The sequence below is a fragment of the Blennius ocellaris genome (assembly GCF_963422515.1).
Source record: "Blennius ocellaris genome assembly, chromosome: 15".
In the NCBI taxonomy this organism is placed as follows: Eukaryota; Metazoa; Chordata; class Actinopteri; order Blenniiformes; family Blenniidae; genus Blennius; species Blennius ocellaris.
In genome coordinates this window covers 7,873,208-7,898,069 of record NC_137664.1, presented here as the reverse complement: position 1 = coordinate 7,898,069, position 24,862 = coordinate 7,873,208, and the positions used below count along the sequence as shown (strand labels likewise).

Sequence of the window (24,862 nt, the reverse complement as noted above, 5' to 3'; positions counted from 1 at the left end):
TGAGAGGCAAAACCACCTTCACTTAATTATATAAATTGGAGTAATTCATAGGGGATAGCTGTCTGTTAGTTCAGTGGCTGATTTCCATCCTTTCCAGCTCAATGTAAATATTTTCCTGCTAGATCATTTGGTAAATTGGGTAAAACCTGAGAAATGACAGGATCACACTGCATTCTACAATTACAGCCATTTTCATCTGTGCCTCATTTTGCCGTCATCCTAATTAATTGTGATCCAATTATTGCTCCGATATAGTGCAACTTTGGCTGCCGGGGGCTTCCACCCCGCGGGGTTGTTTGCCAGTTCGGTCCATGTCAATTCGGATGTCATGAGTCATGTGCACCGCATCAGGTGAGCAAAGCCATGTCAGATTGAGTAAAACTCTTGACAGGAAATAATCCCAGAGATCAACGTCAACATTATTTTCAGTGCTGATGCATGCTGAGGTTAACAGGGTGGGACTGTGGACTTTTATTGGCAGAGTTGACTTTATTTCTGGAAGTCAAATCGACTCTAATGACAAATAAACGTAAAATCACAGTGACTTTCTTGTTTCAGAAGATTCATCACTGTAAGTGGTGTAACCTCCATCTTCAGTTACACCTCCTGGAGACACGGCTGACTGTAAACATGTCCAGTGCTCAACTGGTCACATGATGACTTCAGCTCTTCAGGAGATTGTTAAAGTAGGAGCATACATGTTATCTTTGACATCTGCAGTCCTGTGACAAGACTTGCCAGTTTTACTATATTAACATCATGAACGCTTAAAAATTCAACCCTACGTCATGATATTGTTATTTTTTTACTCCACCAAAGCTATAATTATTAATTCTTTGAAACCAGCTGCAGAGACATTATGAGACCTGTAAAACAACAAATTTCAAGCATTTTGAGGAGACCAACTGGAGCTCTGTGCAGCTATAAAATCACATGTATATTAATTTATGTCTTTATGTTGCACAGCAATATTTCAAATCACCTCTTATCTTACACGGACAATGATTTTATTAAAAAAACAAAAACAAAACCCTAACCCTTTAGCTAACCATGGCTAAATTGACATAAATACTAAGTAAAATTAAGAATAGAGATCAATATGGCTGCCATTTGTCATCAGTGGCTCATGTGTATGTTCAATCTGTGGAGAGCAGTTACAAAACCATAAACAAATTGTAAAATCAAAAAACTTTAATAGTAAAAATGTCTAAACCATTAACTTCATACCAGTGGCTATTGAGTCCAGATCTTTATGTCTAAAACACAACAAAATCTACATTTTTGGTATATACAGGAAAAAAAAAACATTTATATCAATATCGAGATGCTGTTGTCATTTATTTTGCAACTTTATTTTGTAGAAATAAGATCAAAATGTGTCTTACAGTGGTAGAGGTTAATAAAAATAGCTTCAATCAGGATGTAATATCTGATACTCTGAACGTCTGGACCAGTTTTAATGCCAGGAAGAGAGCGGTATGGTTGCACAGTGGTAAGTACTCTGGCTTCACCAGTTCACAGGCGAGTTGACCGTGCCTTTCTGTGAGCATGTTCTTCCTGTGCATGCATGGTGTTCTCCTCAGTACTCTGACTAACTCCCACATTCTAACATTGAGATGCTCGTTATGATAATTGATGACCAAATTGCCCGGAGGCATTAAAGCAGGTCTGTTTGTGGTTGTCTGTCTCTCTGTGTTTGCACTGTGAGGGTTTGATGACCTGTTCATGGTGCACTACTGTGCATATGATCCAATCCACCCATGACCCTTGTCTGGATAAGCAAGTACAGACCATAAAAGTATGAATGGAGCTTTCCTAAAGCTAAGATCTTTTTCGTTTGACTGAAACAACAGACTGACGTCAAAATCCTCTTGTATTCTGCCATATGGAAAGACATTAACCTCCACAGCTGAATGCACAGGCAGAATGCATGACATTTGTTGAGGTACTGAAAGATAGTCTTTTCCAACAAGCTTCATCAGCTGAGGATGTATTCACACAGAAAGCTTTGTAGGATCGCCACTTTCAGTTATACTTACTTTTAACACCTTAAAGTCAATAGAAATGCCCCATGGTTCATCGATTAGGTCACAAATACAACTGGATGTGGGTGTTCCAACATGTGTTAACACTTTCAAGTTTGAGCAACAACATCCCGCTCTCTGACTTTCTTCTGATATGACGCAAACAAACCACAAAATGAGCAGTGCAGCTTAAACAAGGAAATGTGGTAGTATCAAATACCAAGGTATCCAATGGGCTATTAACTCACATGCTGTGACAATTATTCAGTCATCTATTTTAAGATGTGCAATGGCAGTGCGAGAGGTTTTGTGGTACGGAGACACATGTCAGCCACTTTCTGGTGTAGACTGGGATCTATTTTGGCTCCATTAGCTCACAAATTGAAGTAAAGTCAAAGATATGTGCAAATAAAGCAAAGTATTTTAATAAAGGCAAAATAAAAGAGGATAAGTACCAGGTGGGAAGTGACCAATAATCACGTGAGACATGTCTAGACAAGGAACACATGCAACGTGACAAAACAAAGTTGCAATGCAGTACTTGTAGAGGTGGGATTTCGATAATTTCCCCATGTGTTATGATCAAAACATTTGCTTCACAGCTGTTTGAGTAACATTCATTGAAAGTGATTAAAATCATTTAATTCAGTTTGGAACGATATATACACAGTCAGCTTAAAGTTTCAAAACAAAATGGCCATTATACAAATATAGTATATTAAGTAAATTAATGTTAATAATTTGCGCAAACCTGACAGGGGAAGAGCTCTGTGCTGGAAGGCACAGAGCTTTTATATGGGAATAAAAATAAGCCTTCTGATTTTGTATATGTTTTTTTTTAATATTTCACATTCTTCAGAAAAAGGACAATCAAAGCCACATAATAATACAGATATGATTTTTTTTACAAGTTAAAATTTACAATATAATAATTTATTATCACAATTCATATAATATGAGATAAACATATTGATGGAAAAAAAGGCATTGTTTGTCTTTATTAAAGAATATCCATGGCTTCAAAGATGTATCATTGGACTGAAAAATAAGGGAATCAAAAGGACCACAGGGGACCGTTACAATCACCAAATTATTATGGTATCATCATCCTGCCTGTCATTTTGTCCATGAGTGCATGTAAATGTGAGCAAATATTTACTTCTGCTGTATTGGAGGACATTTTCAAAGTCAGCCAATCTTTTTATAACATAATACAAACCTCCATGTCACAGGCCTGCGACATGGTTGGAAATACAGAATTTAAGCAAATTACCATTAATCTTCATTAAGAATCATACAGAATTGATACTCTGCAACCCCATTTACATTATTGAACAGATGTGACAGTTCCTGGCATGTCACACTTACACACTTATGCACAATATTCACTTGAGTTTCACCCATTCAGAGATGCAACAACTGTTCAACAGTTCACAATTCTTGACCACGTAAATATGTCGTCTCTTTCCAGTCCAGCAACAGTTTGAAAGAGTTTAGAAGATGCTGTATGACATATCATTTTCTTATTTTTTCGCACTCTCGCTCACAGAAACTCTAAGAAATTAAAAAAAGAATCATTCACAAGGCCCTGTAAATGTTATGTTATCAATATGGATATTATGTACTATAACTCCTTTGCAACACGTAGCAGCCCAGTGAGCGAAGAGCTTCATTACATTCAGTGACCCATAATCACCCATTGTGCTGCAGCTGTCACTCATCCATGTAATCCATTCAAAATCCTTATAGCGTCTTGATTTTTTTGTGTGTTTCGAGCTATACCGGTCTGGGGGTAGTATCTTCAAATACTACTACTACTACTAATAATAATACTTCTCTGAGGTCTACTGAGTCTGTTTCATGACCTTGTGGGAGAAATGGGTGGTCTTGTTGGTTAAGTCACATTTTATTTATGAAAAAAAAAAGTTTTCTTTGATCTGGCGGCATATTTATGCTGCGTTCTATTTTTTGACAGTATTCAAGGGTTTTGTCATTCTAAGGAAAAGGCAGATCATGACTTCTCCATTTCAACACTAAATTCAAAGCTGAATTAAAAGTCTATCAGTTACTACAGCGGTTGGATGCGTCTATGCTGCCATCAAAATCTCACTTTGATGCCTATTTTTCAGTCTTGCTACACTGCGGATCCTTTTTCAAAAGTCCTATACGAGCCGACAACACTACTTTCTTATTTTTGGATAAAAGAAACAAAGCTTTTTTTTTATGCGATTATTGTGAACTACAAAAAAAAGTGATGGTTTTCAAATGGCTTTAACACATTTCAGCTTCTCCTTTCAAATGAAAGTAGTAAAGGCAAATAAGTTATACTATCAATTTATCCCTTTTTTTTTTTCTTTTTCAGTGTCCCAGATAAGCTTAAAAGCACCAAAAAAAGGAAGTACAATATTACATTCAAAGTATTGAAGCCAACCAGTTTGCTGTTGGTTGAATAATATTTTACAAGTTCACGCTGCAGTTTCTCATTGATATGTGCAATCACTGGCATTTTGCAACAGAGACAGTACGTCCACTCCAGGGATTTTCTTTTCATTATCTTCTGTCTTCTAATAAAAGCAGGCCACACACACAAAAAAATGCTTTTTGGTAGCCTTAACACAACGTCCAGTGAATTCTCAGGTTTGTTTTTTGGCCGATGCACCAGTCTTGTGAGAGACACTCACTGCAGATTGTACCGAAGAGGGACATCAATCAATGATGTCATTTTGCAGGAAAGAAAAAAAAAAAGAGAGAGAAAAAGACGCACTGCTCGTCTGGAAACTCCTGTCTCATCGGAGTTTGGTGTTGCTGTATGTGTTGCGCTGTACAGATATGAGCTTCTCCATGCACATGGTGCGACTGTCATGTAACGAGCTGCGCCGCATGTTACTGGGCGGCCGGCCCTCTTCACTCCGGCAGTAGACGTACGCCATGGTGTCGGTGCGGCTCTGGATGTGGGTGCTGCGCAGGAGCGACCGGCAGTAGGGGCTGATCTTCTCCGCTCTGCGTAGTATCAGATTGGCTTTTCTATTGAAGAAGAGAAAAAAAAAAATTTTTTTTTTATGCATAATCAGCTAAGACACACAAATTCATCTTTGCTTGTCTAAAACCAAACGCAAATGTGTGTTACAGAAACTTGACATGACTTCACATTCACCACACACACACACACACACACACACACACACACACACACACACACACACACACACACACACACACACACACACACACACACACACACACACACACACACACACACACACACACACATCATTGGCCACTGCTGCTACGTGCGAGGACCTCAGGGTCTTTGCTCGCAGACATTTTGATACATTTGGGGATAAAATCACCAACCTAAGGATTTGATGACGGCTCCTAATCACTGAGTGACTCTCACAAGTTCTCAATATCACAATAAAATAACTTGAATGATGATGATATATGTACGAAATCTGGAAGTCATCAGTGATTGAGCGTTTAGATGTGTCCGTCTGTTCTTCCCACATATAAACTAATTTTGTCATCCATCAACCAATGTTTTAATCCATCCACCATAGATATAACCATCCATCCATCCATCCATCCATCCATCCATCCATCCACCCATCCATCTATCTTTCTTTCTGTCCATCTATCCAGCACTGTGATGAGCAATCCATCTATTCACCCTTCAAGCCATCCATCCACCTATCCAATGATCAACTGTGTGGAACAAGATGGACTTAAATTTTAATTGAGCCATCTGTTTTGCAGTGATGTAACCTGAGATGATTTATACCTCTCTGTGTTTATACGAGAAGCTATTAAAGCAGGACAACCCCCCCCCCCAAAAAAAAAAAAAACAAAACAAAACAAAAAAAACGCAACCCAAAACAAAACAACACCTATTTTGATATTGGGCCTTTCTTCTGAATTTCTACTCAATTTTTCAAAAGTAAAGTTTTATGTGTCACCTGGATTCAGTGTAACAGTCACTCTGAAGGGACTGTCATTTTTCTGGTATTACTTCAGTTCAACACTTCACCAGAGGCAGCCGTCTCCAGTGAGTGAGACAAAGAATTTTGTCTCCGGGTCCAGAGTCTGGAGGAGGTGTTTACAACATACAGGAGCCACATGTCAGCTCAGCTCAATTTATGAAAAATGCCTGTGTGTGTGTGTGTGTGTGTATATATATCTCTATCTATCTATCTATCTATCTATCTATCTATCTATCTATCTATCTATCTATCTATCTATCTATCTATCTATCTATCTATCTATCTATCTCTCTATCTCTCTCTCTCTCTCTCTCTCTCTCTCTCTCTCTCTCTCTCTCTCTCTCTCTCTCTCTCTCTCTCTCTCTCTCTCTCTCTCTCTCTCTCTCTCTCTCTCTCTCTCTCTCTCTCTCTCTCTCTCTCTCTCTCTCTCTCTCTCTCTCTCTCTCTCTCTCTATATATATATATATATATATATATACACATATATATATATATATACACACACACACACACACATATACCTAAACATTTGAATGTTGTTACGCTCATGTGTACTAAAATGAGGAAAACACAGGAAAAAAAAGGTTAAATCCATTTGTTTTGAAAAGCTGTGTCTGCTGAGCATCAACATCTGTCTTTAGTTAAGTACAGAGTACAGACATCCTTTTCACTTATTTGCAGAAAAGAGTGTGGGGGGGGGGGGCATTTTCTCATTTCCCTTAAATTCTTACGTCTGAAACAACAGAATACCAAACACATTATTGAAGGTCACTTGACAGCACGTGAGGTAGGGTCAATTTAAACTAAAATGTTTATTTAGGAAGGAAAACAACTTAGAAAGCAATAAAATAAATCGTCTTTTTTCACCCTACCCTTTTAATTTGCAGCTACTAAATAAAGATTTATCTTTACGATTTGAGCTACTAAATCCTGATGACAATGCAAGCGTGACTCCGAGGGAATTCAACCCAGAAGCAAAATGAAACCAACAGACTGATGGACGAGACCAGAGGAGGTACGCTGACGTACGAGATAATAGTTGTGCTCGCAGCGGAGGTGAGGAAAACAATAACCGCATATCACAGCGTGTCTGAAGAACAATACGGTTATGACAGGAACTGGTGTTCATTTGTAGCAGTGGTGGATGTTGGAGGGGGTCTTTGGGATCCTCGGCTCCTGGAGGAGTGCTGACTGTGCTTACTTTTCACTTGGCCATTCTGTTACCTTTTAAAAGGAACCACCAATAGAGTCGGCTTGTAAATTACCGCAACGAGGCTCAACCCTGCCAACTTCAGGCAGTAAATAATCCACACTCGCTCATCCAAAAGCACCCCCCCCCCACACACACACACACACACACACACACTCCAAACCCTCACCTCCTTCCAGTTGCCCACACACAAACATACCGTCCAACCACTCCAATCCCCCCATTCGGAGTCTTGATAGCCAACCTGTGCCTCCCACCCCCCTTCACCAATCAGAGAGAGGCATAATCTTCCTGCAGACCAAAGTTATTCCTCAATTATTTTATTATTTATGGCTTGAAAGGAGTTCTTCCAGGCAGTGGGGGCTAACAAACCAAAACATTGGGCTGTAACTTAAGATCTTGTGTTGCTATCATCAGTGCCGAACCAACTGCCTTGCCAGACTGAAATGCATGATTTCTTTTTCTTTTTTGCTCTATTCATTTGTCTAAAGTATTATTTATACTGCCTTTTTGTCTGTTGGTCAGCAAGCTTCTTTATGTCGTGGTAATGACTCACATTCCGTTAAAAGTATTCACTGGGGTGTCCCCATAAAGAAGAGGATACGTTGAGGTGGTATAACGTGGACACTTATTTTTTTATGAGAAAGAAAAGGAAATGGAGTTGGAAGTGGAGTTGGTGTTAGCCGCGTATCACATTTAGTGTTTGGTTTGGCTGTCAAACTGTGTTTTGGCATTACTATGGTGATGCGAGTAGCGACTGTAACCTCAGAGTTTTTAGGGTGACCTTGCCCACTCGATTTCCAGTAGAAGTGCTTTTTGGAAGTGTGCAGCATGTTGTGAAATGACTCCCCGGCTTGTGGTGGTGGTGGTGGGGGACAATGCCATGAGAAATGGTGGACGGATCCGAATTTGGCAGTGCGAGCGCAGATAGCTCCGGGTATTGTTATATAAGAAACCTCAGGATGACAACAGTTGATCCCAAACAACACAATATCATCACACACGATGACAACAAGACATGATGAATAGTGGCAGACGAGAGGCAGAAACAACAAAAAAAAAGAACAAAACAGTAAAAACAGATAAGATCTAAAGCGTCTTCAAAGCCTGCAAGAGGAAAAACTGCTGAATGAAGCGCCTCACCTGGGACCCAGCTCATCCTCACTACGCCAGACAAAGTCTCCAAACTTCTCATAGTGGGAGTTGTAGTGATGTTGGACTCTGAAGAGGAGCGGAGGAGGAATCTCCATTAGCGTATTGTAGGCCATCTGCTGCTCCTTGCCACTGGTGTAGCCGTTATACAAGTTGTACACCTTGTCTGCTATTTCTGCCAGCAGAGAAGAAGAAATACATTGAGGTAACAATTGAGAGAGACACATTCAGCATGATGACGAGATTTATAATATGAGTTAAAGGCATGATCAATTTAATGACTTAGGATTAAATCCATAAAGACTGGTAGATATGTAGGATGGCCTTCATGATTAAAACTTCAAGTACTGCACATAAGCTCCTGCATTAGCTAGTTTGGGCTAATTCTGGCTGATTGTCTGATGATTTATGCATACTGTTCCTCTTAGGCATTTATTTTAGTTTTCCTGAATTTGTTGTTTCTATGTAGGTGTTCAGTGGATCAATTGTGAGGGAGCGAATGAGTTATTCTCATAAAGATATTCCCCATGAGATGCAGAGTGTAATTTCTGACTTTGAGCCTATTCTTTAGTATATTTATCTCATGTTTCATCTCAACTATTTTATTCGCTTTTGCCTCCAAACTACTTTTATTTAAAATGGATAGAATAGAAATACTTTATTAATCCCAGAGGGAAATCTTGTTTTATGTTTTTTGGATTTTCATTTCTGTCATATTATTACATTTAAATGTTCTTAAAGTTTTCTTGATTCATCTTTCTCTGAATTTATTGATAACTGAAATTTACATTGTAAATTCATTTTTCTCCATCTATTGTGGTGTTTGATTGATTAAAACAATTATAATTATGTTTGCTGAAATCCTCAGGATGCGTAGGAGTGTCCCTTTACGTTCTCCCACATCTAGTTTTCCCATCCATTTCATTATAACGATGCTTTGTGGGGATGGCAGAAGATTTAAGGTGAGACAAAGAGAAATGTGAACACTGTCACCGACCCTTAGTCTGTGATAATGCAGGTCGGTTTGAGTGATTCACTGGTAACCTGATGCAACCCGCTAGAAAAGACCACTTGATCAAATGATCGAAACAGAAATGATGTGAAGGAACAGAGCAAGAAGACATGATTCTGAGTTATATATAAAAAGAAAAAGTTACGGAAGGTGCAAATATAGTCTGTACACTCAATGTACCTGCCAGATAGAAGTACGCAAAGTGGATAAGTGTCCATATAGGTACACTGTGATTATGTGAGTAGAAGAACAGGTTGTAAGACTGAAATAAAAGGACGGAATATGGATATGTACCAGCAGGCATGGTCAGAAAGAATGATAAATGAAACTACCTTCAGCTCGACTGTCATCCACCACTGGACATGATGTTCGTACTGAGACGAAGCTTGACTCGGACTGACTTCCTCGACTATCCACTGCGTGGAGAGTAAACCTGGAAAACACACACACCCACAGAAAACCTAATAACAGAAACTATTTTATTTATTGCATTACATATTCCCCTCCCAACAGGAACAGGACAAATCAAATCTGTTGAAGGGAAGAAAGCGGGTTAAATTGCATACAAATATATTGCACTTTTGAGTGTATCAACTAAAAATAATCCCATTTGTGACATCATTTGCAACAAGAGAGCAACAGGAAAGATTGCAACAACAAAGTGAATATCTAACTATAAAGACTGTAAATAAAAGTTGTGAGGAGTCAGCTGAGGGAATGGCTCTCACCACAAAAACAGCAGAGACTCTGCTGAATGTGGACCAATAACAAATCCTTTCAGACCTGGTTACATTTATTTCCCCTATTTTTTTCATTCTTTATTTTGGGACCTTGTTGTTTTGAAGTTGCAGGGACATCCATGGTAAACATTAGACTGTGGCATTCTAATGTTTCCTGTCACATATGTTTTGTTTTCTGGTTTTGAGCTGCTTTGTAGTAAGAACTAATGAGATAGAATTTTTTTTTTTTTTTTAAAAGCTTGAATAAAACACATATGGCATGAATTCAGTCATTCAATCAAGTCAGATTTTTTTTTTTGCTGATATATTGGAATACATTGTTCTATCAAAGCTTCATATATACTAAGAAAGTTTTCCAGCAGCAATAGTTTATTGTTCATTCACTTACAGTTTGTCAGGTTAGTGACAACAAATACATTTAAATAATGTCCTTTTTTTTTTAAATCTGAAAGGTAATGGCATTGATGATATGATAGTTTTGCTCGGCATGATTATACTCGATTGTATGTGATCTTAAACTGACATCACATACTTTCTGGGAAAATGCTTTGTGAGGAAGAAGCTGGGGATGGTGAGATCTAATTATATTTCAAAATGAATGCGGGCAGCACCACGATGGCAAAGGAGACGGGAGTAAAGTGGCATCTGGCTTGACTCCAAGAACTCCATAAGGACAAAGTTCCTCTCTCTCAAAATGTCAAACATCAAAATGTTTTGGGTTCCCTGACAGGCATCGGAACCACTAACAACCCATGATAAGATACCACAACAAAGAGTTCAAGACATTCCAAGCGGAGATGAGACACACTGATGGAACGTAACATATCTTCAGTAATGTGGGACCACACGGCTTGGAATAAGAAACAAATGACCTTTATGTGTCCTTTTGAAAATGCCAATCGGTGTACTTGTGATGGGGAAAAAGAACACAAACGAACTGGAATCATAATGTAAAGAAACAAGTGAAGGTTCAAAGTTTGAATTATTCTAATACAACACAAGTCGATCTACCAACACTTAAATCCTGCCCAATAATATGAATGATATGAATGAAAAACAAAAATGCTAAAGGAAGTAAGTGTGATCACATATATTAAGGCTTATTGTCACTGTCATTGACAAAAGTATCTCAAGTTTATTGCAAAGTATGAAATGATTTGAACAAAGTAAACTTTGTTCTTTAAAATTAATAAATTACATTGTTGTTGCAGAGTATGCATGCATCCATCCCTGTACTTAGGTTGTACATGTTTTAGTAAACAATAAATAGCAAAAACTGAGCTTCGTATTGGCTGGTAGGTCTGTTTTTTTACTCTCAGATACAGCCGGGCTGGCTTTTCTTGGAATTGTTGTAGGTATTGCCTACTGCTTTATATACCTCAAGTTTCTCATTCAGCTCTCTCTGAGAGAGCAAGTAAACATATTTCCCAGCTTGTTTGAGAACCATAACATTAATACCACCCTAACATTTTCAAGACTAAATCCACTTTTTATATAAACCACAACCCCGCGCCTTCCAAATGCACTGTAGCCTCACATCGTCAACTTTTAGTAGGTCTGGCTGGTTAAACTCCAGCTTCTTCTCGCAATCAAAAAACACGCTTTTCAAGTTGATTGGTGATTTTAAATTGTGTGCTCAATGGAGCAAACTGGTGTGTACTCTAGCTTTCACCTCTTTTCACCTGGAAATGTTCTCGCGCTAGTAATAAAATAAAAGGATAGATTAATAAAGGGCGAGTTGGATCTGTTCTTAATCTGTCTGCTTGTTGCTCTCCACCTCTGTCCTATCTTCTTTCTGTCCACTGAGCCCAACTAGGACAGCAGAAAGTACCTCAAAGCTTGTTTCTGCAAAGGATTCTTTTTGTAAAAGGGAGTTTTTCCCTTCTATCTCATGCAGAAATGCTGGGTTTTTTCATTGTGAAAGTGACTTCAGACGATCATATTGTTATTGGCAAGATGCAAATAAACTTTAATCGATATTGAGAAAGCATGTGCGGAGTCTCAATGAATGAAATCTGTCTGACTAATATGTGTTTGCAGCCGAACTGAAAACACAGAGGTAAAATAGGGTGTTGTACAATATAAACAGCTTTCATCACACAATGTTGTCAAATAGTTTTCATTAGTTTGTGCTGTGAAAAAAACACAGTCATGGTGAAGATTGTTCTGTGTGATTTTTTTCCATTTTTTATTTTTAAAAATAAAGCAAATAAAGAATTATCCTTCGGTCCACATGGGGTGTTTTTCTTTACTGCGGGGGACTTAAAAAAAAAAGGAATTAAACATTGAGAAATATGTGTAACTAGTTATGAAAAAGTGTAAGCTTTCAGCAGTGTTGCCACAGAGTTACCACTGTAAAAACAACACAATGACAAAAAGGAAACCACAGAACAAAGTGAGACAAAATGAACGAATGGAACGACCTTCCAATCCTAACAACTTTTTGAAACAAGAAAATAAAGAAATTAAAGATGTTATTACTTTTATAAAAGCTTTTCTTTTTTTTCTTTTCTTCCTAAAATCATTTGCATTTGTTTTATATAATGCCTTTGGAGATTTTTTCCAGTGCTGTCAAATGACTGTTTTGTTTGTAACATGACCTGTTTGGACATTGTTCACATAGTTTGTCTGCTCTTGTTATTCAGCGGGGTGGATGTGGTATTCCCCAAGAACCTCACAAAAGACGCACGGGCCTCACTGGCTCCTTTGCCCAGCAAAACAATGCCGGCATGTAACAGTCACACTGTTTAAATTATGTGGCCGCATAACGTGCAGATGGATACAATGAGGTGGGAGAGAGGAGGATGACACGGCGGGAGTTTTATCGTGGCAATTTGTTAAAAGTTTTGTTGGGATCTGGGATGTGAGCCTACGTATTGTTGTTTTTGATTGTTTAAATACTTGGCATCAATGATAGGCACAGTTTCTTCTTCCACAGCCCCCACAGCAATTACAGGATTGTTATGTAGAATATAAAAAGACATTTGAGTCAGGGGATTAAGCCTCAACCTTAGAGAGGGGCAACATGTCCAAGGAAATGCACGTAAATTTTACTGGAAATGTACAAACATGGTAACTTTATGAACGCAATCTTGCTGTGGAATTGTGGCCAGAGGTCTCTCGTTGTGCCATACATCATAATTGCAGCATTAAAATAGGTTTAATGGAAAGAGTATAGTGTCTGAGCTTAGTATAGGCACTTAGTGATGATAAAGAGAGAACAAAAGAACAAGCCACAGTCTGGCCTGCCACGAGAATGTCAAATCATCAAGAAACAGAATTGGCAAGAAATACACATTGGCCACCCACACAAGCACTCATATTTGTATGCGCACACACACACACACACACACACACACACACACACACACACACACACACACACACACACACACACACACACACACACACACACACACACACACACACACACACACACACACACACACACACACACACACACACACACACACACACACACACAGCATACTGTTTTCATGCTTGTTGGGACACTGCCTTGACTTACATTAATGTTCTGCAGACCTATTCTAAAGTCAATCATATATAACTATGTAACCTCACCTTGACTGAACTCTCACCTTAAAACAAGTTTCTTTCCAGATACTACCACTACGTCCTGCCTTATCCTTTCGTTAACCCTAAACTCAACCTAACCCTAATATAACCATAACTGTATTTGGACTGTATAAGCAGAGGTTCTTTCAGGTCCCTACATTGTGTCCACATGAGCTCATGCTAACGCAAAGCTCTGTATATACACAGATCTAGTACACTTCCCTTTGTGCCTCTACGTCTCTATCCACATTGCTCTGTCAATGCCCGGGCTGTAATTCAGCGCCTCTGACATCTACTCCAAGCCCGTCTGGCTGCACGCGACTGAAAGCAGTTAGGTTTTGTCCACGTGCCACCGTTTTGAAAGCTCAGCAAAAAATGGAAGTGGACAAATGGCAGATTAATGTTTGTGTAAATTAACAATGTTGCCATTAAAGTAACCATTGTCCCCTAATTTAATGAGGCAGTGGAGAGATGGCTGAACAAGAGATGACGAGACTGAAAGCTCAAGAGATGGACACGAGAGGAAAGGAATGAGAGAAAGTGATAGTGAGAGAGGATCAATTAGGGCAGTATTTTTGGCAATGCTCTGAGAAGCCGGGGAAGTAGGGGATGCCTTTTCCATTACATCAGCATTTGGACATACATCAATTGAGCCTGTCCACAAATCAATCAAAGCTGTTTTCTCGTTGCCTGAAGAATTTGTCCCGGCTTACAGTATCTCACGAGGTCCGTGAGTCCCCCGATCTGAGAGGCACTGAGCTGGTGAAACAGCTTTAAATGAGACGGCCTTGGCTTTCATCATAAATTAGGAAAATTAGTCTGGCTCTGAGTGACCTCACTTGCAGATCAGCAAGATTTCACAGTCCAAAGTAATAATGACAACACCACATTAGGTCTTTCACTTTTAATAGCCAGATCTTGCCTCTCATTTCTCACCTTCAACAGGATCATCCTTTTCGGAAAAACCAGCATCAGGATGTGTTGCAACCAGCGTCCAAGTGTTCACAGAAAACCTCAGAACCGGCTCTAATTATCACTTGTCTGTTTCATTGCTTACTGACTTAATAGCTTCTTTCTATCAGCCACATATTTGGTCAGATATCGTCAAATGTTTCCAAATTAACATAAAGAACATTAATCAGACAACAATTTTCCATAAACAATCCTGCTGTTGGGTTTTTTTTTTCTCTGGCGCTGCCGGCTCTGAAAGTTACAAACTATGTAGCGTCACTGTCTGTGTCTACGCACAGGTCAGGTTGTCACGGTCAAATGGTTGCAAGTTTTCCATTGATTGAATGTGGAACATCAATAAGGCAGATACCAGTAGACCGAAAAGAAGGAAGGAAATGAAAATACAAGAGGGTTGGTGTGCAGCCAAGTAGTAAGACTGATGGGCAAATAATAGCCCTCTTGATGTGTTTTGATTTGCGTTCATGTGGAACCTTTCATAAAGTAAACCAACTCCTAACCGTTGAACGGTCGGCGTATGGAATGGCCCAGAGTGATGCTGGCTGAGGTCTCACTACCTCGTCAAAACAGGTGACACAGTCGCAAACTCAATAGGGGCCCAACAGGACCCCACAGCCAGTGTTTACATCCGGTCCATCAAATGACAGAAGATTTATTTTCACATGACAAGAAAATAAAATACATGCAAAACGCATGCGTGTAGTCATACACTTAGGCATGGATTGCGGTTGGCGGGAGGACAACAATCAACCGATGTTCTAGACTGAGAGCACAGGCAGTCTAGCTGTTTGCAAATTTCCTCTCATTGGTGGATGGTGGATAAGCCGGGGCAGGTGCTGCGAGCACGGCAACAGCGTGGACAAAGGACAGCAGGAAAATATGAAGCGAGGTGGTCGATTTAGGAATTTGGGCTGGCAGACACATGCATAGGATGGCGAAGGAAATCAGACAAACCGTCTGACTGACTTGGTGTCTGGAGACATAGTCTTAAATAGTCGAGCACAATTAGAAACAGCTGAGGAACAAGTGGGAAGATTCAGGGCAGCTGGGACTCAACATATGTCAAATGACTCAAAGAGCTGTGGCGTGAGTGCCGAACTAATGACAAAATGGTCATTGAGGACAGGATGAAGTGCAAAATGAATGCATGCTTGGTAGAATTATCATAGGATTCAAGACCTTGTTTTCTCTATTTTGTATTCATATTAAATAGACCAAAATTACAAAAAAAATGGATTTATGGTGTGTAAGTTTGGGACAATTAGTGCAAGATATGTTACTTCTAACAAGACTTTTCAACCAAAAATATTCATACCCAAAGAGAAGAGGACTACAAAAACCACATTAACACAGTTTGTGATCATGCCTCATATACTAGGCATCCGGATGTTAAACCCAAAAAAGATGGAAAGTATTATCTTTGATTGTTTTAACCTGTTATTACCAAGAGGTTGTGACACAGCAGAATTCTGTGGTCTATTAGTGACTCAGGGTCATGTCTCAAAGTATCATTCATCTGTTAAGAAATGAGTTTCTAATTTACCAGCAAGCGTTTGAGTTTGCAGGAGCCATAGCAGCTTTAGTGCAAATCTAGTGAGAAGTCAATACCAGTAGAGCTCTTATCTGGCTCCTGATTAAGACAAGTGAAGCTGGCTGTAAACAGACGAGTCCTCAGACGTAATTCCGACGTAATTCTGGTCTTATCAGAGAAAAACTTCACCGTCGAGAATGCGTAAACAGAGATAACAGTGCTACAAAGTCAAAGACTTGGTCTTCTCGTCAGCTTTTGTTAATGGGAACCTGATTCCGAGGAAAAAAAGCAACAAAAAAACCCCAAAAAACAAAAAAGAAGCAGTGCTGTTCTTCACAACTGGAAAAGCAGTTAAAACTTTCAGAGAACACAAAATTTTGGATTTTCAACCGAACTTATTAAGCTTAATACTTTCATTGGCGTTTCAATTGGCTGCCGGTAATGTGATCAGTGGCTGCTTCCCGACTCTGTTACTGGATTCATTTTATGAGTGTTTCAGATTGTTGGACAGTTAAAAAAAAAAAAAAAAAATGACTGCTTCTCTCTGAGTGCTAGTTTTTATGTGAAATTGACAGGTTCATTAGCTACTGACACACTCGCTCAAGTTTCTCATAGCTTTTGTTTCTTTTGGAGAGCAAATGTTGATGTTCCCAAAACAAATCAAGGCTACCATATAGCAAGACAATGAGAAACAAAACCTGAGACGAGAGGGAGAAAAAAAGAGAAGGCAGTGTGTTTCATGTGTCCAATGACAGCCACAACAACATCTGGGTCCTGTCTGTCTCACCCATTATTGTTTGCCCTGCAACTTTATTTCAAGATGTAGAGAGAGAAGAATATTGCTCATAGGAAAAGCAGATCACAGCAATATCCGATATGAAAAAAAAAGAAGACAAATGTATTTCTAGTCTGAAATGCCCTTCTAAATAGCTGACCACACACAGACTGAATAGGAAAAAAAAACCAAAATGGGAACTTGTGATTACTGTTGTGCCATTGTATAAAAACAACTCAGTAATTAATGCTGCTTCTTTTAATTGGTGTGGACAGGGACATGGTGAGTCAGCTGTGGAGTTTTTTTTAATGTTTCAAAACATCCTCAAATTGAAATAACACAAGAGGTCGATTTCTACGGTCTGCAAGTATGACATATACTGAAGTAGACTGCTAGAGGCACACACTTACAAAATACAAATAAAAGTAGTATGACCACTAGAAAGCAGCAGTGACAAATTACACTTGGCAAAGCTACAGTCAGCCTAAGGAGATATTTATGATTTTGTCAGGGGAAATGAGTAAGGAAGTTATATAAGCTGTATTGAACGAGACGTTTTACATATGTAACATACGTTTAGTCGTAGGCTATACGCTGAAGCGCCACGGTAGAATATGCAAGTAATGTGTGCTCTTTGTTAGTTTACAAATACACTGTCAGGATTCTTGGAGGCACAGATTCAATGAGAAAAAACATAGATTTTAAATAAAATTACAATGTAGGAAAAAAAATTAAAAACAAGACAGAAAATAAAATGGCATGTAAGACCTCTTAACTGAAGAATTAATATTTTTTTATGCTTGTCCTACTGCAGTAGAGTTTTCCATCATTTGACAAACTCTTGCAGACGTCATGGACTGAGGTGTGGCCTGGAGTACAGCACACTGTGATCCATATTTTCCATTATAGTCAAAGTTATAGTGATTGGTCAGTAAAGTTGTGGGGAGGCAATAGTCTTTGGTTCAGGTGTTTGTTTTTTTGTTTGTTTGGGGTTCTTTTTTTGATGGAAAGGTTTGAAGTTCATTTCCTGTCTCTGGTTGTCCATGCGCCTAAAAATCTTCCGTTACTTTTAAAGAAATTGAAACCCAAGTAGTGCCCACTGGAAAATGGGCAGAATGGCATCTTCATTATTATTGATATGTGTGGATTACAGTAAATTTATTTTAGACCCCTAAATTTGGGGGGCATGCATCCACTGGAAGGCAAGCGTCAGCCCCATCCCCCATTCTAGCTGACATTAGAACTGCCCCACTTTACATTACAATGAAGACACATTCAGTCAGTTTCACAAAACGTTCTATATATGACAAGCTGAATGATGTATGGTTTTCAATTACCTGGAAAGGTCAACATACAAAGGTCAAACAAAAAAGAAAAAAAAGAAAATACAAGTAAATAAGTTTGATGCATATAAAGCGCCAAATACAGAAACAGGCTGCATGCAGTACAAAGTGCAATAACAAAAGTTTCCATTCAAAAGCAACAACAAGCCCTGTCTGCCTGGCTTTTTCCTCTTTCAGTTTTGCCCTTCTGTTTTAAGTGCATGATGTGTTAGAATTACAGCCATTATGAATGTGACGACATCCACGACCAAAAGCAAAGCCTGTATTTTAGCTAAATATTCACCCAAATCTATAAAGGCACAAAGCGTGATTAAGTTCATTGTTTGAGTTTAAGCAAAACTGTCTCTGAACAAGAATCCTTCTGTATTCACTAAAACCTCTGACCAAAGAGGACATAAAAGAACGGAAGTATCCACCACGTTGAGACTAAGTATGCTTCCCTGGTTAACTCAACCCAGCTGTTGTTCAGGAAAAGGTAACAAAATTCACCCCCTGAAACAAAATAACATCTGTAGCCGAACGTGTAGACAACCAGGGGAGGCTGATATTTGCCTATTGTTGTTTGGCTAAGTTGCAAACATGGCCACAACATCAAGTTTAATTAAAGATCTTTATATAGTAATGGGAAACACTCAACATCAGACAAAACGGATCCAGTCCAACGGGCTGCAATAAATCATGAACTGAGAGCAAGAGCAATGTCACGAAATATTGCAAGTAAGTGGGACATAAAATTTTAAAGGACTGGTGCTGTCTTGATGAAATAGTGCATCTCTGATTACCTTATAATTTTAATAAGAAATAAGACATCATTTTAAATAGTCTAAGTCTGTAGTAAATTTGCATCAAAGTCCAATCAGTCAGTCATGCCTTGCTCAGTATGCTGTCTGGATGAATGAAATGAAAAACACCCTCTGGTCTGTTTTCATCGAAAGAAAAGGGAGACACCACCCTGCTCTGCCTCTTCACAGACACATTCCCTTACATGACATTTATGAGGCAGATCGTCCCACTCTGCCAAAACACATCAAGAGTCTTTTAGACTACCTCAACCACAGTATTAGATGAGCCTTTTCCCCAGCGATATAACTCAGCATTGGGTTGGTTGGGCAAGACTTTTATGATCTGTGTCATTGCTACTTCCTCTGTGACCCAAGAAGATCTTTTCTTAATCAGACATACATTTAAGACTGAAAAAGAGAGAAGCTTTGCCAAAGACAAACAGTTAAACATTATCAATAAAGCCTCTGGAGTTATTTTGAACGACAACACAAAATGATTGTTTTGTACCCTGTTATGGACAATTTATGCAACTCGTGCCATTATGGATTCATGCATGCCAATTGAGATGGAGAAGACGGCAATAATGGACATTTGGGGACTTACTTGTAGAGACTGTCCGGTTCCAGACACTTGAAGACCACTGAATATAGCACAGAGTGTGAATGGTCTCCACTCCTTCTCCCAGCAACAACACAGGATGAACCCAAACCGGAGAACAGATCATCCATCAAGCTCAGAACTTCACCTGGAAGAGAGAGGAGAGAAAGCACAAGGGAGTGTGAACGGAAGAGAGGGGGAAAAAAAGTGAATTCTATCTCACAAATTTCAAATAATTCTTTTTGTAAATACACTAAACAATGTCACATGCTGAAATGCATTTTTTGTTTTTGTTTTTACAGAGGAAAGTAGTAGCACACAGGTAATTTCAGTTTCTCCTGTTATCAACGCTTGTGCCATTTGACTCTGGTGTCGTGAGTTTCACCCCATACCTATTCTGGTGGGAACCATTTCTCCAGCGCCAAGCCCAGGGCTAAATTAAATGTGGCTTTTTACTGGCAATAACCCATATACACTACATTATAGAAGTGTAAAGAAAACAGGGTTTCTTGCCTTTATGGACACATGGTACGCGGTACTATTACAATGACATCTAACTGAGCAGCCCATGTCTCACAAAACTGTACTTCAACAAGTTGTGAAATATCTTTCATGTCAGCTTACGGGAAAAGGCAAGCGACACACAGTTGTTCATTTAGACACAGACACACGCACAACGCCAGTTTCCAGTGCTCGTGGGGGTGATGGAAAAAAAGAGGGACCTGTCAAAATAGTTTAAAAGCTCTCAAATGGTTGGATTTCCAACTATTTCTACATGAGGTAAAGGGCAGCTTAGTTTTAGCTTATGATACATGGGCCAAGTTATAAACACAGGGAGTAAGTCTGGCTGGTAGGGCACAAGGGGATGGTAAGAAAAGGTTGCAGGAGAGAGGAAAAAGAACTGCACGAATGAATGATTTGACCTTTTCACAGAAAGAGCTCTGTGTAAAGGAGGTTGCCCCCAAACACATTCCAGCACTGTTACAGGGTTGCTCATTCGAAGGTCCTACCTTTTTCTAAACATGACTCTCAAACTGTATCCATTTATACAGTTAAAAAAAAAAAAGCACAAACAGACAAAAATTCCCCCAAAAAACCACAGCTGCAGTAGAGTTAATACCAATATCTGTTGTTTACACTTTGGTCAAAATGTTCAATATCTCCAGAATGATGCATTTTAATCTGTGGTATCATGTCCATTTCATACAGGAATTGCTTTTTTTACCTTTAAAAACAAAACAAAACAAGTAAGCATAGTAAATATTTTGCTTTTACTGGTAATTGCTAAATAGTCTGGGAATAAGTGTCCACCAGGTTGGGCCATTTTTTTTTTTAAAGACTTCCAATCATTGTATGGTGTTCAGCTTGTTATTGTGGAAACATACCTGCAATTGATTTGTTTTGCTTCTAAATGCTCATTACGTTCTTCCGCTCACTGCTTTTATTAATAAAATAATAGGCCTGTATTTTACAGGTTCCATCTGTCTTTTGTGAGATGTTATATTAGGAGTGATAATGATGATTTGTAAGGCCTGGATGTGGCTAATTTTGGATTATTCTGATTGTGGATACATTTGCTCTACTATGAAACCATCACCAAGGGTGGTGATTTATTTATTTATGTTTGTCAAATGTGTGAAAATATTTAGTAATTACATTGTTGACAATTGCACACAAGGGAACTAGGTGGAACAAAACCTCTATGAATTATGTGGAACTACTGTTAGTGCAATCCAATGATCCATTTTTTAGTTCACTATGTTTGCTTAGCTTCACTTCTGTGATTATAAATAAGCTTTTTAGTAACGCATTCAATGTCCTTGCTCTGTAAACTAATGCAACGTGATTGTTGTTTCATAGACGAATCACTGTTAACAGTCATTGGAATTTGTTCGATTCTATCTACTTCTCCAAAACATGAGTGATTCATTTAAGACTAACAATGCGTTTGATTAGAACGTTATGCTTTTACTGCTTTTATTGGAAGTAAAGACCACAGGGATGTCATGAAAGAGCAGATTTCTGCCACCTCGTGTGGTCGGAAAGCACTCCAAACGCAGCACGAAAGAACAGGAGAAGTCAAAGGAGAAAGAGACAAACAATGAGAAGAGTAAAATGGGAAAGGACATTGAGTGCTCTGATGTTTTATGATTTTGGAAGAAGTCACGGAGAAGAATGATGATGTCAGGGGATGTTTTGATAATCAGAATAAATCAAGCTGTTGATGCATAGCTTGAGTGTACTTCAGCAGGAGCCATGACTGTTTTGATTTTTAGAAGTTGCACGATATATGTGATTATTATTGTTGCAATTATGATTAAGGGAAAAAACAAGACTGGCAAATCTACACGGCATTCTTGTTTTGCATTGATATTAGAGTGAATAGATTCTGATTGCTGATGAAGCTGCAAGTTAATCTTTTCCACAGCGCTATGGAAAAGCAATTTGGATCAAATGCACAAAAAAGTACATTGGCAGGACAGTGAAGCCATCTCCCAGAAGATTTTCTATTACATATTTACAGAAGCCTCTAGGATGTGTACCTGTAATGTGCATGATTTCAACATTAATACGAGGAAACAGAAAATTGTGATATCAAAGACACATGTCTGGGAAACAGTAGTGGTTTGACCAACCTAGCGGAAAGAAAGGAAGTTACCAGCAAGGTGTTGATATGTGTCTACATTTGTCTTGAATTGAGACAAACTGACTTCAACTCCCCCAAATCAAGCCATGATGTTTTTTCTATTGTGACCCGGACATTTTATTGTCAGTATAACTCGAACCATTTCTTGCGAGTCTGTTTATAACAAAGAAAGACGAGTCACAGCTTCACAGTCCCATTTGGACTTTATTTGCTTTCCCCCTTAAATATCCCAGAGTGGTCATAAATAAAAAAAACAAAGCAACTCAGTGATGATTAATTAGAGAAGTAGACGTGCAGTATTTAGTAGTAAAAGTGTTGATTGCAGTGTTTATAACATAATGTGAACATGATCCTTAATGCTGTTACCACTCAAATACAACATGATGATATCTGTATTATTATTATAGTTTGGTATATGTTGCTTCACACGCACATTCACAGTTAATGACAGCAGGACCTTAGCTTGGTGAGGCAATGTATCATAATTGGACATTATTGCTCGTGTACGGCGTGGACAGAGCACTTCCGTCGTTGACTGCACGAAGGAATGCTTAACGGATCCATCTGGAAGACGACACAAAAGACAAATGTCTTCGGACTGCTCTTTGGTGGCTCTTGAGTGGCTCACTGTATAATTATCATTTTAAGGACTCAGCAGGAGAACACAGCGAGTGTTTCACCTCTTTTAACAATCATATACTCTCACCTAGCGGACTCTACCCGCAGATTCCATGGGTGAAACCCTCTCTAAACACGGCCATCTGAAAGCTATAAATTGTTATGCAATTACATAAATATACGTAAGCCCAGTATGCAGGCTTTATGGAAATACGGAGTGTACCATTATCTACACATGGTAGAATGCAATTTTGTGACTCTTCAGATCTAAATTTTTACTTTAATAGAAGCAAACACTGCAATTAATGATATGATTAATCATGCAATTAAGATTACATCTAAAAACGTTTTAAAATATTGGGAAATACATCATGGAATAGAATAGTTGCATATAGTAAAACAACTAATACATTAGCAAGACATGATGTGACAAATCCAATCAGTGAATACAATATGATAAACCCTAAATTAATTAATTAATTACATTTTGGCATTTCCCAATATCACCATTCTCCATGTTAGCATATCATCAATGACACACACACACACACACACACACACACACACACACACACACACACACACACACACACACACACACACACACACACGCACACAAAGAAAACAATAATTCATTCACTGCTTTGACACATTTCTCGGGACTATGTGCAGTACCTTATTAACACCTTACATTCATCTGGTTCAAATCCTGAGAGGATACTTTCATTAACACGGGAGAATTAGACGTGAGAAAGAGCGGCTGGTGTGCGTAGACGGAACGAGGTTGATGAATCAAATGTGTTCACACATGCAAACGAGGGGATGACTCAATGGCTGAACTGGAAGTGTTTTTACAGGCCCATGGCACACGTGAGAAGCTGCGTGGATGGGAGTATGCTCATTTCTGCAAAGGGGTTTCAATTTTGACCGCCTCCATGGTGGTAGCTCCTAAGTGCTTACATACTAGAGTTAGGTAATGATAATCAAAATCTAATCCATTAACGGGAGAATATAATATTTAAACCCACCCAGAAGTAGCATTTATGGTTGTACCCTTCTGAGGGGTTCCTCATGGGTAGGTCTGTGGTCCGTCAGCATTTCTGTCAATACCAAAGCCAAAACTGCTCACAGCTGGCAAAAATTAAGGCCCCTGAAATTCTATTACGGTAAAAGCCATTTTGCGTGTTCTCCAGCTTACATGGCGATTAAAACCTCATGGTAAATGCCAAGTGACCTTTTTCATAAGGAGAGAGGGGGAACAAATAATAGCAAAACATGGGAATGTGATGAGTTGGGCTGACGGACAGCATACAGAGAGCAGCGGTCTGTTTCAAACACGCCCAGGCCCTGTAACTATGGTGTAACTGCAAACAATCCAAGCAAAGTTTATTTGTACAGACCAACATCATATACAGTGTCTCAAAGGGCTCTGCTGGCCTACAGCAGCAACAGCGCCTGACCCAGACTGGCCCAAATTCGCAATGAAAACAAGGAATACCCCTCTGAAAAAACCCTGGCACTCAACAAAACAGTAAAAGGGAGGGCATCGTAGGGGCAAGGCATAGAGATCCTTTCTCCATGGGCCACAATGGGCATAGTTGTAGCAGTATAAAAGGATGAAAACACCATTCAAACAAAGATAGTTATAGTAATTTTAAACAGACATCAGTAAGATTACAAAGCTACATATGCATTGTAAAAAAAGGTCACAATTTAATTACTTCTATGCCATATAAATGATGTCATGGACACATGATGACATTTAAACGGAAGGCGGAAGCTAGACTTGCTATACTGTTATCCCTGACATATCATTTCAATTATTTCAATTACACTGCTGAATTCAGGCACTGTGTAATTGCCTCAGCCATTAGCTCTCTCTCTTTCTCTCTCTCTCTCTCTCTTGCT

At 39.0% G+C, this 24,862-nt stretch overlaps 1 protein-coding gene across 1 annotated transcript in view; it reads right to left on the bottom strand.

Annotated features, from left to right (window-relative positions):
* Nucleotides 1–4,810: 4,810 nt before the first annotated feature.
* astn2 (astrotactin 2) overlaps nt 4,811–24,862 on the bottom strand; it is a gene marked incomplete at both ends in the record, with an annotated part of 271,954 nt that continues 251,902 nt past the window's right edge. Inside the window, 4 exons of the mRNA XM_080510130.1 lie at nt 4,811–5,048; nt 8,355–8,538; nt 9,708–9,808; nt 19,696–19,837. Coding sequence (XP_080366256.1) covers nt 4,811–5,048; nt 8,355–8,538; nt 9,708–9,808; nt 19,696–19,837 — 665 coding nt within the window. The remainder of the gene's footprint in view (nt 5,049–8,354; nt 8,539–9,707; nt 9,809–19,695; nt 19,838–24,862) is intronic.